Raw genomic sequence first — 16,036 nt, 5'->3', positions numbered from 1 at the left:
TGTTGTCCTATGCTTGAATGGCTGGTCAATTTCAGTATCTCACACTTGAACCAAAGGTGGCTTCAGCAACACAGTGTGCAAGTAAACATGTAGAGGTAATCATAGTTGATTTGCAAAAGTTACATCACAGCAAAAATCCTCTATAAAAAGGAAAACAATATACCAATTAAACTAAATACATTCCATGCAAGTTCATCACACTGATACAAACATTAAACTTACGTTTGAGCAGGAAACAAACAGTTTCTCAAACAGGATTAGGCAAACAGGTAGTGAACAGGTAGCAAACAACCATGAGGCACCAAACAGACCCTACCATTTACTCTACTGTTTCCTGTTATATACCATAATGAGTATGCTCCCTCTCCCCCTAGAGTCCAGGAAGAACATAGCAACCACAAATACAATAAACCTTGTGACAGGCAATGACTGTTACAACATTAAAGAGAGGGATGTGGATCACAGTTGGAACATTTTGGCCTTTGAACACATATAAGTCTTTTGGCTTCTCTAAATCCTCACTGGGTATGTTGACCTCAGGGAAAGGGATGTTCAGTTCCCTGCATATCTCGACAGTTTCCCTCACCGTCTGCAGTGGAAAAGCATTGCAGTGTCACTCTATTAAAAGTGGAATTACTAATGTGTCAGCTGAGAAACTGCCACTGAGATGAATGGTAATGCTAACGGATAGCTCTCTGTAGATATTAGATTTTCTTTCTATATACCATGTAAAGATTTGTTTTTGATTTCATTAAAACATATTTAAATGGTTTTCTTTCTTGTTTTTCTGTTAAAATGATACAAAGTATTTATAATTATCTGTCAGTGATTTTTAAATTCTGTACATTTTAGGTTAGTGTGACTTGGTGGTCAAGATTCTTCAAAAAAAATCTCCTTTTGTGAAGAAAGAAAATCATACAGGTTTGGAACAACAGAAGGGTGAGTGAATATTGATTGAATTTACATTTCTATGGGAACAATTCTTTTAAATGAGCTTATATGATAGAGTCTGTGCATTTTTATATTTGAGAGAATTATATCATGAAAGGATCACCATCACTGAAATCCAGGGAAATGATGAGGTGAATGTTTCTCTCTTTTCTCAGCACTGAGAAGTAGGGTGAGTTGAGCAACAGTCCAGCGTCTTCAAAGTCTCTCATCTCACTTTCCAGCAGAGCGACGGGCATGCGTTCATCTGACAGTATTTGAGTGAGATATCACAGTGTGAAATGAGTTTATTATTCACATGGAATTGCCAGTTCCCTTTCAGTCGGTCACGTTCGACGTACGTCAGTAGTGACCGACGAATTGGGATATCGCTTAGAGAGCCCTATCATCTTCGTGTAAACTAAAACAAGCCAATGGAATTGGCGTGCGATATTTGCATAATGCGCACCGCCCCCGACAGGTGTATATAAATAGGAAGCAGATGCAATCGCACTCTGTCTTTCGCTTCGGAGCCATTCACTGGTGTCCTGTTTAGAAGACTCCTTTCTTCGTTTGTTTTTGTTCTAAAACACTGCCTCAGAAGAGGATCTGCAGCGAGCTTTCGGTGCTGGTGAAGAGGGCACGTTCAGCAAGGTCGCGAGTGTCCGAGGAACTGAGCTATAAGCTCTACACTGCTGTTTTCACAGCAACACAAAAAGTGTGTGTGTGTAGCGATTTGGGCCAGTTCCTCGGTGTGTCAGGGAGTGGTGTACCTGACACATTGCGTCGCTCCCTGGGTGCTTCAGCACGAGTGAGTTGACTTCCCCTTCTAAAAGAGCTTTACAGACGAACCCTGACAGTATGTCATTTCGTCTGTGCGTTACTGGGTGCGGTCGTTCCCTGGTCCCTGCTGATGGGCACAATCGCTGCATCTCGTGTTTGGGCGTTCAGCACGCTGAAGCAGCTTTTGTGGATGGTTCATGTTCCCATTGCGGGAACATGACCATCGCGGTGCTGAGGTCGAGGCTCTCCTTCCTGAAGTCTCAGGAAGCGGGGGTCCCCTCTCCTATGCCGCGTTCGACCGTTTTTTCCGGCCCCGGGAACCGGAATGACGGTACGGCGCTGTATAGGAAGGGCGACCTGAGGATAACGGTCAGGGCTTCCCCGCCGAGCGGAAACGCTCCTCGGGCCCCTGCCGCCTCAGCAGCACCGCGACCCATCTTGCCGCCGTTGCTTTCCGCTGGGCCCTCTTCGGACTGTCCAGCCGTTACCTTTGGTGCGCCGGCAGCGGATCGGATGTCGATCACAGCATCAGAAGGTGAGCCAGAGTCCTCGGGGGAGGACCCGGACGCGCTGCCGCCCTCCGGGACGGTAGCGTGGTCCGAGTCGGATCCTGAGTTGACGGCTGTGCTCTCCCGGGCCGCCTTGTGTGTCGGGCTCGAGTGGAACCCTCCACCCTGTCCCGGCCCATCTCGGTTGGATGATTGGTACTTGGTCGCGCTGGCCAAACCCAGCGTCCCGCCCCAATGCCTTTCTTCCCGGAAGTGCATGACGAGGTGACCAGGTCTTGGCAAACACCGTATAGTGTTCGTTCGAGGCCTGGCCCCGCGTCCGCCTTCACCTCCCTGGACGGCGGGGCAGCCAGGGGGTACGCGAGGATCCCGCCAGTCGAGCGGTCTGTTGCGATGCAACTGTGTCCAACGGCCGCTGGCTGGCGTGGTGAGCCGCGTCTCCCGTCCCGGGCCTGTAAATTCTCAGCCGGTCTGATTGAGAAAGCTTACAGTTCCTGTGGGCAGGCTGCCTCTGCCCTGCATTCGATGGCGCTTTTGCAGGTCTACCAGGCAAAAGCGCTGTCAGAAATGCCCCAGGAAGGTCCTGACCAACAGCTGCTGGGGGAGCTGCGCGCTGCCACCGACCTCGCCCTCCGGGCGACGAAGGTGACAGCACGCGCTGTTGGTCATGCGATGTCTACCTTGGTAGTCCAGCAACGCCATCTCTGGCTGACCTTGGCCTATTCGGCGACGCGGTGGAGAGCTTCACCCATCATCTCCGCTGCACAGAAGCAGGCTGAGGCTATCAGTCACGTCATGCCACGGCGGTCCGCTGCTGCCTCCACCCAGCCGCCCGTGGCTCAGCCTCAGCCCGCTCGTCGCCGAGGGCGCCCACCTGCATCGTCCTCCGCCCCTGCTAAGACGGCAAAGCAGCAGCCTACACCAGCCAGACAGCAGGGTGCCGGTCGCGGGCGTGGTGCCCAGCCCGTCTCCGCTAAGCCCGGTGGTAAACGCAAGAGCAAAACACGGCACTGAGACGGGCAACCTGGAGGGGAAGGATCTTGCTCTTCGGGAGAGTTTTCCACCATCTCTCCCACCCCCGGAGGAGGGCCGGGGGGAATTTGTGTTTGTCTGTCCTCCGCCGCTGGCTCTCCGGAGTCCAGCGGTACCCACTTTTTCACAAAAAGAGCAGTTTCCTCAAACTCCAGGTCACAACAAGGTGTGTCTGCCAGTGTGCCAGGCCCCGCCTCGCCGCTGGCAGCTCCCTCCCCATTCGCCAGCAGGCGGCAGTGTGATGGCGCAGACCGCGTCCCGTGCGCTGTCTCCCATGCACACTGCTGCCTCGCAGAGTCCGACCCCACTCCGGGCCGCCCCCAAGCCGTCCGAGTCGGGTCCCTCTCTGCCTTGCCCTGCCCGGTGCGTCTGTGGTGCCTTTGGTCCCGCTGGCTCAGTGTCTGGAAGCGTGGATCACGCTCCCCAGCCTGTCCAGTTGGCTCATTCGTACTATCAGACTCGGCTATGCGATTCAGTTCGCCCGGCGTCCCCCGGTCTTCAGGGCTGTCCACTTCACTCCGGTGTCGTTGGACAGTGCACCTGTTCTCCGGGTGGAGATTGCTGTCCTCCTGGCGAAGGATACAATCAAGCCGGTCCCTCCAGCCGATATGAAGTCGGGGTTCTACAGCCCCCACTTCATTGTACCGAAAAAGGGCGGTGGGCTACGGCCAATCCTGGACCGTCCCCAGGATTGGTTTGCAGCAATAGACCTGAAGGACGCGTACTTTCGTGTCTCGATTCTGCCTCGACACAGACCCTTCCTAGGTCGGTCTGCGTTCGAGGGTCGGGCATGTCAGTACAAAGTCCTACCCGACATGGTTGTAGCTCCCAGCCGGTTGGGTCTTCAGGTCAACTGGGACAAGAGCAAACTCGCCCCTGGGTAGAGGATCTCTTGTCTCGGTCTCGAGCTAGACTCGGTCGCACGGACTGCGCGTCTCACCGAGGCGCGCGTCCAGTCGGTGTTGAACTGCCTGAGCTCGCTCAAGTGCAGGACAGCGGCTCCACTGAAAGATTTTCAGAGGCTCCTGGGGCATATGGCATCTGCAGCCGCGGTAACGCCGCTCGGATTGCTTCATATGAGACCGCTTCAACACTGGCTCCGCGGCCGGGTCCCGAGATGGGCGTGGCACTGCGGCACGCTCCGTGTCCCCGTGACACCGAGCTGCCGTCGCACCATTGTCCAGTGGTTGGACCCTTCGTTCCTGTGGGCCGGAGTACCCCTCGAACGAATGTCCAGGCACGCTGTGGTCTCCACAGATGCCTCTGCCACGGGATGGGGGGCCACGTACAATGGGCATGCAGTGACAGGTCTTTGGACGGGGCCTCAGCTGCATTGGCATACCAATTGCCTCGAGTTGCTAGCGGTTCGTCTTGCGCTGGCCCGCTTCAAGAAGCTGTTGTCAGGCAAGCACGTTCTAGTCCGCTCTCACAGCACTGCGGCCGTTGCGTACATCAACCGTTAAGGTGGTCTACGCTTCCTTCGCATGTCGCAACTCGCCCGCCATCTCTTGTTGTGGAGTCAGAAGGATCTGAGGTCCCTTCGGGCCACTCGTGTCTCAGGTGTGCTCAACCGTGCAGCCGACGAGCTGTCACGGCAGCATCCACTTGCGGGCGAGTGGCGGCTCCACCCCCAGGCGGTCCAGCTGATTTGGCAGCATTTCGGCGAGGCCCAGGTAGACCTGTTTGCCTCCCCGGAAACTGCCCTCTGCCAGTGGTTTTATTCCCTGACCAGCGGCACGCTCGGCACGGATGCCCTGGCACACAGCTGGCCCCCGGGTCTGCGCAAATATGCGTTTCCCCCAGTGAGCCTTCTCGGACAACTCATGTGCAAGGTCAGGGAGGACGGGGAGCAGGTTCTGTTAGTGGCTCCGTACTGGCCCACTCGGACCTGTTTCTCAGACCTCATTCTCCTCGCGACAGCCCCTCCCTGGCCGATTCCTCTGAGGAAGGACCCCCTGACTCAGAGACGGGGCACCCTGTGGCACCCGCGTCCCGATCTATGGAACCTCCACGTGTGGTCCCTGGACGGGATGCGGAGGTTCTGAGTGATCTCCCGCAAGCGGTCGTAGACACCATCACTTCCGCTAGAGCTCCTTCCACTAGGAGTCTCTATGCGTTGAAGTGGAACCTGTTCGTCGAATGGTGCGCCTCTCGCCAAGAGGACCCCCGATCATGTTCGGTCGGATCCGTGCTTTCCTTTCTGCAAGATGGGTTGGAGCGAAGGCTGTGTCCCTCCACCCTCAAGGTATATGTTGCCGCTATTGCCGCACATCACCATGCAGTTGAGGGTAAGTCCCTGGGGAAACACGATCTGATCGTCAGATTCCTGAGGGGGGCCAGGAGACTGAATCCTCCTCGCCCTTCCTCCGTACCCTCTTGGGATCTGACCCTGGTTCTCACAGCTCTCCGGGGTCATCCCTTTGAACCTTTGCAATCAGTCGACCTAAAACTAATGTCTCTCAAGACGGTTCTTCTGGTTGCATTGGCTTCCCTGAAGAGGGTAGGGGATCTGCATGCATTTTCGGTCGACGAAACGTGCCTAGAATTCGGGCCCGGTGATTCTCACGTCATCCTGAGACCCCAGCCTGGATACGTGCCCAAGGTTCCTACCACTCCCTTCAGAGATCAGGTAGTGAACCTGCAAGCGCTGCCCTCGGAGGAGGCAGACCTAGCCCTAGCTTTGCTCTGTCCCGTCCGCGCTCTGCGCGTTTACGTGGCTAGAACGCGAAGCTTCAGGACCTCAGATCAGCTCTTCATCTGTTACGGAGGCCAGCAGAAGGGAAAGGCTGTCTCCAAGCAGAGGATGGCCCACTGGATAGTGGATGCCATCGCCTTGGCGTACGAATCCCAGGGCGTGCCTTGCCCGCTCGGGTTGAGACCCCACTCCACCAGAGGGGTGGCCTCTTCCTGGGCGCTGGCTCATGGCGCCTCGCTGACAGATATCTGTAGAGCTGCGGGCTGGGCGACACCAAACACGTTCGCTAGGTTTTATAGCCTACGTGTAGAGCCGGTATCCTCACGTGTACTCGCATCCACTAGTCGGTAGACGTGTTGTACCCACTCTAAGTGTCGGCTTGCAATGCCATTCCTGCCACTGGCCGGATACGTGCATACTTTCACTCCAGTCGTGTTCCCCGCTTGGCGAACCCTGTCGAGTTCCTCCGCCTCCCCCTTCGGCTCGGACATTGCGGAGTGTCTGATGCCAGGCCTACATCCGTCGCTGACGCTGTCTGTTGGCTGGGGCCCATATGTCGTGACCCCTCTATGTGAGCGGTCCCATATGTGTATTTTCCACGGTTTAAAACTCCCTACGGGCCGAGTCCGTGTCTTTCCCTTAGCAGAGCCAGCTCTGCTGTCACCTGTCAGATGAGTCTCCCCCTACTAGGTGGAGCCATCCCAGGGACTCCATATGCGTACTGCCCCCCGGGCCAGTCCATGTGTGTATTTCCCACGTAAACTCCTCCCTCATTGGGTAGGTAGTGGTCTCCGCAGCGTCCCTTACGGGTTCGCTTCCCCAGTGTGTCTAGTTTACTTAGTGGGTAGTGGTTAGACAGCAGTAGACTCTCTCGGTGTAAGCTCGCCCCCTTCACCGCCAGCCGGTGCTATGGGCGGCTGAGCTTGCGCTGGGCACTGGAAGGGGTTTCGTAACTGTGGCGCTTTAGTTGGGATCCCACTTCATCGGTCACTACTGACGTACGTCGAACGTGACCGACTGAAAGGGAACGTCTCGGTTATGTATGTAACCCTCGTTCCCTGAAGGAGGGAACGGAGACGTACGTCCCGTCGCCACAGTTTCTGTACCCTCGCTGTAGTGCGGACACCAGTTGTCTCCTCAGCGAAAAACAGAGTGCGATTGCATCTGCTTCCTATTTATATACACCTGTCGGGGGCGGTGTGCATTATGCAAATATCGCACGCCAATTCCATTGGCTTGTTTTAGTTTACACGAAGATGATAGGGCTCTCTAAGCGATATCCCAATTCGTCGGTCACTACTGACGTACGTCTCCGTTCCCTCCTTCAGGGAACGAGGGTTACATACGTAACCGAGACGTTTTCAGCAAGTCTCTTCTCACCTGTCATGTTGTGGAGAAAGTCATATTTCCTGCCCCAAATCCACTGAGCCATGCATGTTGAAATGCTCGAGCAAAGATCTGTACAATGAAATAAAAAAGTTTCTTCAGTTGTTTTAGGTTTCTTAAATGGTTCTTAGGTCAGTCTTTGCCCCTATATGGTTCTTTACTTGACTATAGGGGTTTTTTTGGTGATTCAAAAAGTCCCTGATGTTTCATTAGATTCTTCAAATCAATGTTTTGTCTTTGTTTCAACTTTAAAGAACTAGAAAATAATAAGTTCTTGTAAATTCAATAGATTAGTCTATGGCAACGGTTTTCAAAACAGGGATAGCGCAAAGTCTGAGAATGTTGGTCCATTCATGTCATGCCAGAAAAAATAAAAATATTTTAAAAATATTAAAAAAGCATATCTTGTATTTACATATGTTTGACATGACACACAAGTGTTTCACAAATCAACCTTGTTGACGACTCCTCATGACGCTGTTTCAGAATCCACAAATGTACAGGTGGCGATTCACAAATGAATGCAGGCAGAGTTGTGCTTGTGACATAAAAACATATTTGTGAATATGTTTTTTTATTGGCAAATCTCATTTTATTTATTTATGATTTCAATTAATTTTTGTGGAACTCCCAACATTTGTGTATCTCATTCTAATCATTTGTGGATAAGATTATTTTTTTGTGAATATTTTTACATTTATTTGTGAATCAATCTATTTATTTAGAATTTTGCTTGCACAGGTCTGTCTCCCACATCTGCTTTTCTTTTCAGAAAACGATCCATATTACAGTAATGTAATGTTACTGCATCTGATTGAACAAACGTTCAATCTGACGTGATTGGTGTTGCAATATTTACATAAATTAGTTTTTAGATAATTCATTGACTTGAATTTAGTGTTTTTGATTATGTAAATTCATAAGAACAATTAGATAATTAGAAAATAACAAGATTTCGTTAATTAAAAAATAAATAAAAAATAATTTGGGTGTAGTCTAACACTGCCTACAGGGCCCACCAGATGGCGCTCCAATGCCCACCGGTTGAGAATCATGTGCTAAATGATTAAATGTGAATGTATTCAGTGCAGTCAGTATCAGTCCATTTCAAATGTGTCTAAAATCCTAGAAAAATAAAATAAAATAATAATGACTAGAGATCTGGATTGACCAATCAGCATCCAGGAACACAGCTATCAGTTTTGTAATAATGAGCATTTGCGGTGTTTGCTATATATCAAATGACCAGGACAAAACCTTATTTATCAAGAGCCCTTTATTAATTAATTGGAACAGAAACAGGAAAGAGTGCAATATTTGTTAAATACATATTTTTTTATGTGCAATTACTGTTATCATATATGCAATCCACTCTGTTATTGCTATCAGATATTTATTGCAGGTCAGTCATGAAGAAACAGATTGAAACATGCAGAAACATATTTATCATTAAACAGAAATGAAGCACAAACTTTATCAATCTCTGATGCTCTTATAATGGAACACACAAATCACATTTTGCAGAAAAGATAATAATGCTGATCAATGTTAAGATAGAAAAAGAAACAAAACACCATTTATTGTTAAATCAACTATATGCAGATCAGTTTAGTCTGTATTTAGATACATCACTGTCATGTTTTGTGTAAGCTTTTCTCTGTTTTTGCTCAACAATTGCACGAATCACTTTCTTCAAATTTTCTTTATTGTTTGCAATGTTCTTTCCAGCTACGTCCATAAGATCAGTGATCATCTCAGCACTGTAAGAACCTTGAAAAGTCTTATATTTGCTCCTCCAGTCCTCAATTTTATCTGAAGAAACAATAACACATTTAAATCTGAACACAGTTGATGTTTCAGTTTTATTCAGGACATTGTAAGATTTTAACTTGCCTCCACAGTTGACCACATTAAAGAGAGGGATGTGTATCACGGTTGGAACTTTTTGGCCTTTGAACACATAGAAGTCTTTCGGTTTCTCTAAATCCTCACTGGGTATGTTTACCTCAGGGAAAGGGATGTTTTGTTCCCTGCACATCTCAGCAGCTTTCTTTACTGTCTGTAGAGAAAAAGTATTGCAGCATCACTCAGTTAAAAGTGGAAGTACTGATGTGTCAGCTGAGAAACTGCCACTGAGATAAATGGGAATGCTAAAGGATATATCTCTTCATGAATTAGATTTTCATATATACCATGTAAAGATGGTTAAATGTAAACATATTTAAATGGTTTTTAGCAAGATTCTTCAAAAAAAATCTCCTTTTGTGAAGGGTTTGGAACAACACGAGGGTGAGTAAATTATGACTGAATTTCCAGTTATTGGGGAATTATTTCTTTAAAGGAACACTCCACTTTAAAAAAAAAAAAATAGGCTCATTTTCCAACTCCCCTAGAGTTAAACAGTTGAGTTTTACCATTTTCGAATCCATTCAGCTGATCTCCTGGTCTGGCGGCAGGGACGTGCACAGACATTTTGGGGGGCAGGGGCTCAAGTGGAAAAAAGGGCACTTCTCATAATTATTTATTTAAAAAATAACGAACCCTTAAATATATTAAGACAACTTTGACTTCACTTACACTCATCCAATTGTTTTATACTCCACATATTTCTACAAAATAATCAGTTCACACAGAGACCATGGTCTTCTTTAGTATTCACTAGGTTTAATCACAAGAGAAATCAACAACTATTTTCAAGTAGCTATATATATTTAGAATAAATGACTGCACCAAGGAGAGGGACATAGTTTCACTAATAATTTATTTTGCACAAATCAATAAATCGTTTTAATTTTTTGGTGTTATTGGAATACTTCTTTCATGAAGTGGACAATTTTAAGATTTTACAATTTTAAGGTCCATTTTTGCTGCCATGTCTTTCACTAATGGAAAGAAAACTTAACCGTAACCCTACACATTTAGATGGAGTTTGTTTTAAGCCTACTACCCTCCGTCTGTTTGCATCTGTAGATTTCTTCTAAATTAACCAAAATAAGCTAATCTGCATATTTAAACACATCAAAAAAAAATTTTCCTGAACTGTTAATACATTATATGTTATAACAAATGCCTGCAGAGGGCGCCAAAAGCCTGCTGATTTTTGTTGTTAGACAGCACAGCACGATTAAATCCACGATCAAAGCCAACCATGATTAAAAAAAATATATATTTTTAGTTAAATAATAATATTCGCCCACTTCTTTGTGATAGAAAATGCTACAGCCACTTTAATTTCTTCAACAAGAATATGTGGACATCAAACATGCAAAGACAGAGCGAGAGTTTTTTTTATTGATGTATTATCCTGTGTAAGCTTAGATTTAAGAATAGCATTATGTAGCTGATGCTGTATTATGATTTTTAAATAGTTTTAATAAACCATGCATCCTTACAAAACTGTCTAATAATGTGGTTCATGGATGTGCGTCCATGGAGTGCTCCTCTTCTGGTATTGACAGCCCAACCTATCGGTCAAGTGTTTACCATGGTTCAAAACGCAATGCATAGCACAATACAATAATTTAAATTATAATATGACATATTTCATTAGTATCAAATCAGGCAGATGTGTTGATTGTGGTAAAACTATTAATGCAGCGTTAAATGTATAAATAGCCCTTAAATAGACAAAACTTTCAGGTTTGTGAACATAGGCTAGCCTACCTGAAAGAAATGCACGGGATGCATCCATCTAGGGCTTTTTTCTTTTTCGCTTCTTATCGCCAGACAGCAGTTGGATTTTCGCGGAAATAGTTTGTCACAAGTTTTCAGCCAGCAGCAAACTCGAGGTGGGGTGGGGTGTGGCGCGCGTGCGTGCGTGCGGGGAATGGCGTGTCGCGGAGTGAGGGCATCTGAACTCGACAAAGCCGACCTGATATAGTATTTTTTTATTTGTTTTATACAGTAAATATATTTGTTTGACAGGGGAAGCTGTGCGCAAACAGGAATATATATTCATTTATTTAAAAAAAAAAAAAAAAAAAAAAAAAAAAAACACCCCAGAAAAAAGGGCACTTTCTCCCCAGGAAGAAAAAGGGCAGGTGCTCAAGCCCCTTTTTTGTCTATGTGTGCACGTGCCTGTCTGGCGGTAAAACTTTTAGCATAGCTTAGCTAGTCGTACCATGGTTGCAGCAGGCGCAATGATATTATGCAGCATCTCTCACAAATGTCTTCATGGTTGCAAGGCACGCTCCCTGTGCAAGCAGGGGGTCACAGGCTCTGCGTAATATCATTGCGTCTGCTGCGCACATGGTACGGCAGCAAAGTTCCTTGATTATTATGCCAGAATGAGAGTATAGTTCCTAGCCATATCGGCTTAGAAAATCACAACTTTTCATTTTCATTTTCTTAGTACACAATGTAACTACAGAAGAGTAAAGTTTTAAATTGGAAAACTATTGAAACCTCTTTGGTCATTTTTGAGCGAGATGCTATTGGTCTCATCAGATTCAATGAACTATGCTAGGCTATGCTAAAAGTGGTATCGTCAGACCCGGAGATCGGCTGAATGGATTCGAAAATGGTAAAACTCAACTGTTTAACTCTAGGGGAGTTGGAAAATGTTCCTTTAAAGTGCCCTACAATTTAAAATTGAATTTACCTCGGCATGGTTAAATAATTAGAGTTCAGTACATGGAAAGACATACAGTGAGTCTCAAACACCATTTTTTCCTCCTCCTTTGTAAATTTGATTTGTGCAAAAGACCTCTGAAGAACAGGCAAATCTCAACATAACACTGACTGTTACGTAACAGTCGGGATCATTAATATGTACGCCCCCAACTTTTGTATATACAGCCCATGTTCAAGGCATTAGACAAGCTAGTGTTAACGTCTGGAGCAGCAGAGCCGAATTAACAGACTTTATGCAGTTGAGCAAGCAAGGACAATAGCGAAAATGACAAATGGAGCAATAATAACTGACACGATCCATGATATCATGATATTTTTAGTGATATTTGTAAATTGTCTTTCTAAATGTTTCGTTAGCATGTTGCTAATGAACTGTTAAATGTGGTTAAAGTTACCATTGTTTCTTACTGTATTCACGGAGATCAGAGTCATGTCATTATTTTCATTTTTAAACACTTGCAGTCTGTATAATTCATAATAAACGCATCTTAATTCTTGGTAACACTTTAGAATACTGTATCGTACTTACTGCATAACTAATAAGGAATTACTGCAGAATTAATCGGTAGTTCTTAATTAACACTCAAGTAACTACTATTAACTACTAAGGAATATGTGTTAACAGTATGTCATAGCGTTTTTTAATTGTGTTAAGTAACTATTAGTTAATCAGTAACTAATCAATTCAGTCATGCCTCCTGAAGAACTACGATTAAGTAACTACTAATTCAGCTTCAGGAGGAATAAATATTAAGTAACTATTAATGAACTGTGAAACTCAGTACTAATGTTAGTTGATTTACTTAGATTTATGCCTACTGTACTGATATATATATATATATATATATATGCTCTGCAAATATTGTTAAACATTCGTTCATTTGCGCCACTGTATGTTTCTGTCGGTGGGTGCTATAATGTTGCACGTCTTGCATCGCATGCAGGTCAAAGTTTGAGCGCACACATGTAATATCTGTGAGGTTTGTAATTTCTCCCGTTTTGCAAGAGAAAAGGGACTGGGAATCCAACTGTCAGCGGAGAGGTACATCGCTCTCGCATTATAACAATGCGCTGGCGACACTTAAACTAAACACTGTAGATCCCACATTAATGAACTGTAGAATTAGAAGAAAGTTGTTTATTCATTTATGTTTTTTAAATGAATGGTGAATTCTTTGTGTTTTTCCTCGTGCTCGACCATTTCCGTGGATGGCGCTTGAGAGTGTTAATTTTTTTATTCAAGTGTTGTCTGCAATCAGAAAATCAGGATGGATCCGTGACCTGCCAATACCTCAGGTATGTTTATGGCCTTATATATATTTTGTGTCTGTTTTTACTCAAGATATTTCACATTACTATTATAAAGTGATGCCAAATGAGTTCTGTATTTAAGGCAATGATCATTACCACATCATGCTCAAAGAATTACTTCAAACCCACTGATAATTAATAAAGAATTACCACATCATTCTCAAGGAACTACTAAGAACCTGGAACAGTATTCTAAAGTGAAAACAATGGGAACCCATTGATAATTAATGAAGAATTACCACAACATTCTCAAGGAACTACTAAGAACCTGGAACAGTATTCTAAAGTGAAAACTATGGGAACCCATTGATAATTAATGAAGAATTACCACATCATTCTCAAGGAACTACTAAGAACCTGGAACAGTATTCTAAAGTGAAAACTATGGGAACCCATTGATAATTAATGAAGAATTACCACATCATTCTCAAGGAACTACTAAGAACCTGGAACAGTATTCTAAAGTGAAAACTATGGGAACCCATTGATAATTAATGAAGAATTACCACATCATTCTCAAGGAATTACTAAGAACCTGGAACAGTATTCTAAAGTGAAAATATCCTTGTGCATAAGTAATAAAAATAAAGCCTAAAGTAGTACTAACATAAAAAATGTAATTTTACTTTAAAAGATGACACATTTTAAGAACATTTACATTTATTGCAGTGTTAATAACATTAAAAAAAAAACAAAAAACATCTATTTCCATACAACAAAACAATGAAAAAAGTGAACACTAAAACAAGAAAACAATACCGAAATTTTACATCAGATTACTAGGAACTTACCAAATATAACAACAGAAGACAGCAAATATGTGTATGCCTAAACTTCAGCTTTCAGCCAATGGTTTTCTAATACATCTAATTCATGTTATTTTTTTCTGGCAAAGGTCAATAAGCTGCCATTCGTCTTTTTTTCCTCGATGATGCTTTTCCTCGACAACCGTTTTTCGAGCCACCCCACACTTGTGGTACGACACATTGATGTCCTAAGACACGAAACGATCGGTTTTTGTGAGAAACCGAACGGTATTTATATCATTTTTTAACTCTAATACACCACTATGTCCAATTGCCTTCATCCTCCATGTTAATAAGGTCAAATTGCATTCTGGACGGAAGTGATGTCGCGCGTGTAGACTTCAACGTGTGCTAGAGATCACTTCCGTCATGGAAGGATGAAGGCAGTTGGACATAGTGGTGTATAGAGTTAAAAAAATGATATAAATACCGTTCGGTTTCTCACAAAAAACGATCGTTTCGTGTCTTAGGACATGAATGTGTCATACCACAAGTGTGGGGTGGATCGAAAAACGGTTGTGGATACGGCAGCGATAGCAGAGCTGGAGTATTGTGATGCTGAAGCCTACAAGACATTGCGTGAAAAGTTCCTGAAACTGTCAGAGTTTGCCAAACAGTGCAAAGAAATGTGCACAAGGGAGCCACTTCGAAGCATCATCGAGGAAAAAAAGAAGAATGGCATGCTTATTGACCTTTGCCAGAAAAAAATAACATGAATTAGATGTATTAGAGAACCATTGGCTAAAAGTAGAAGTTTAGGCATACACATATTTGCTGTCTTCTGTTGTTATATTTGGTAAGTTCCTAGTAATCTGATGTAAAATGTTGGTATTGTTTTCTTGTTTTAGTGTTCACTTTTTTCATTGTTTTGTTGTATGGAATTTTTTTTTTTTTTTTTGAAAATGTCATTAACACTGCAATAAATGTAAATGTAATTTTACTTTAAAAGATGACACATTTTAAGAACATTTTTTATGTTAGTACTACTTTAGGCTTTATTACTTATGCACAAGGATATTTTCACTTTAGAATACTGTTCCAGGTTCTTAGTAGTTCCTTGAGAATGATGTGGTAATTCTTCATTAATTATCAATGGGTTCCCATTGTTTTCACTTTAGAATACTGTTCCAGGTTCTTAGTAGTTCCTTGAGAATGATGTGGTAATTCTTTATTAATTATCAGTGGGTTTGAAGTAATTCTTTGAGCATGATGTGGTAATGATCATTGCCTTAAATACAGAACTCATTTGGCATCACTTTATAATAGTAATGTGAAATATCTTGAGTAAAAACAGACACAAAATATTTATAAGGCCATAAACATACCTGAGGTATTGGCAGGTCACGGATCCATCCTGATTTTCTGGTTGCAGACAACACTTGAATAAAAAAATTAACACTCTCAAGCGCCATCCACGGAAATGGTCGAGCACGAGAAAAAACACGAAGAATTCACCATTCATTTAAAAAACATAAATGAATAAACAACTTTCTTCTAATTCTACAGTTCATTAATGTGGTATCTACAGTGTTTAGTTTAAGTGTCGCCAGCGCATTGTTATAATGCGAGAGCGATGTACCTCTCCGCTGACAGTTGGATTCCCAGTCCCTTTTCTCTTGCAAAACGGGAGATATTACAAAACTCACGGATATTACATGTGTGCGCTCAAACTTTGACCTGAATGCGATGCAAGACGTGCAACATTATAGCACCCACCGACAGAAACATACAGTGGCGCAAATGAACGAATGTTTAACAATATTTGCAGAGCATATTATAATATATATATATATATATATATATCAGTACAGTAGACATAAATCTAAGTAAATCAACTAACATTAGTAGTAAAGAAGAAAGGGCCATAACCTGATACTGAGTTTCACAGTTCATTAATAGTTACTTAATAGTTATTCCTCCTGAAGCTGAATTAGTAGTTACTTAATCGTAGTTCT

The 16,036-nt window shown here is 44.1% G+C and overlaps 1 protein-coding gene across 1 annotated transcript in view; it reads right to left on the bottom strand.

The window, feature by feature from the left end:
• Positions 1–8,598: 8,598 nt before the first annotated feature.
• Positions 8,599–16,036, bottom strand: part of LOC137033892 (cytosolic phospholipase A2 gamma-like) — a 30,527-nt gene continuing 23,089 nt past the window's right edge. Inside the window, exons 19-20 of the mRNA XM_067406345.1 lie at positions 9,226–9,391; positions 8,599–9,144 (exon numbers count right to left, since the gene is read on the bottom strand). Of these exons, the coding sequence (XP_067262446.1) occupies positions 8,936–9,144; positions 9,226–9,391 (375 nt within the window). The 3' untranslated portion in view covers positions 8,599–8,935. The remainder of the gene's footprint in view (positions 9,145–9,225; positions 9,392–16,036) is intronic.

This window comes from Chanodichthys erythropterus, chromosome 13 (genome assembly GCF_024489055.1).
Source record: "Chanodichthys erythropterus isolate Z2021 chromosome 13, ASM2448905v1, whole genome shotgun sequence".
NCBI lineage: Eukaryota > Metazoa > Chordata > Actinopteri > Cypriniformes > Xenocyprididae > Chanodichthys > Chanodichthys erythropterus.
The sequence above is the reverse complement of the archived record's forward strand: the minus strand, read 5'-3'. Positions and strand labels throughout refer to the sequence as shown.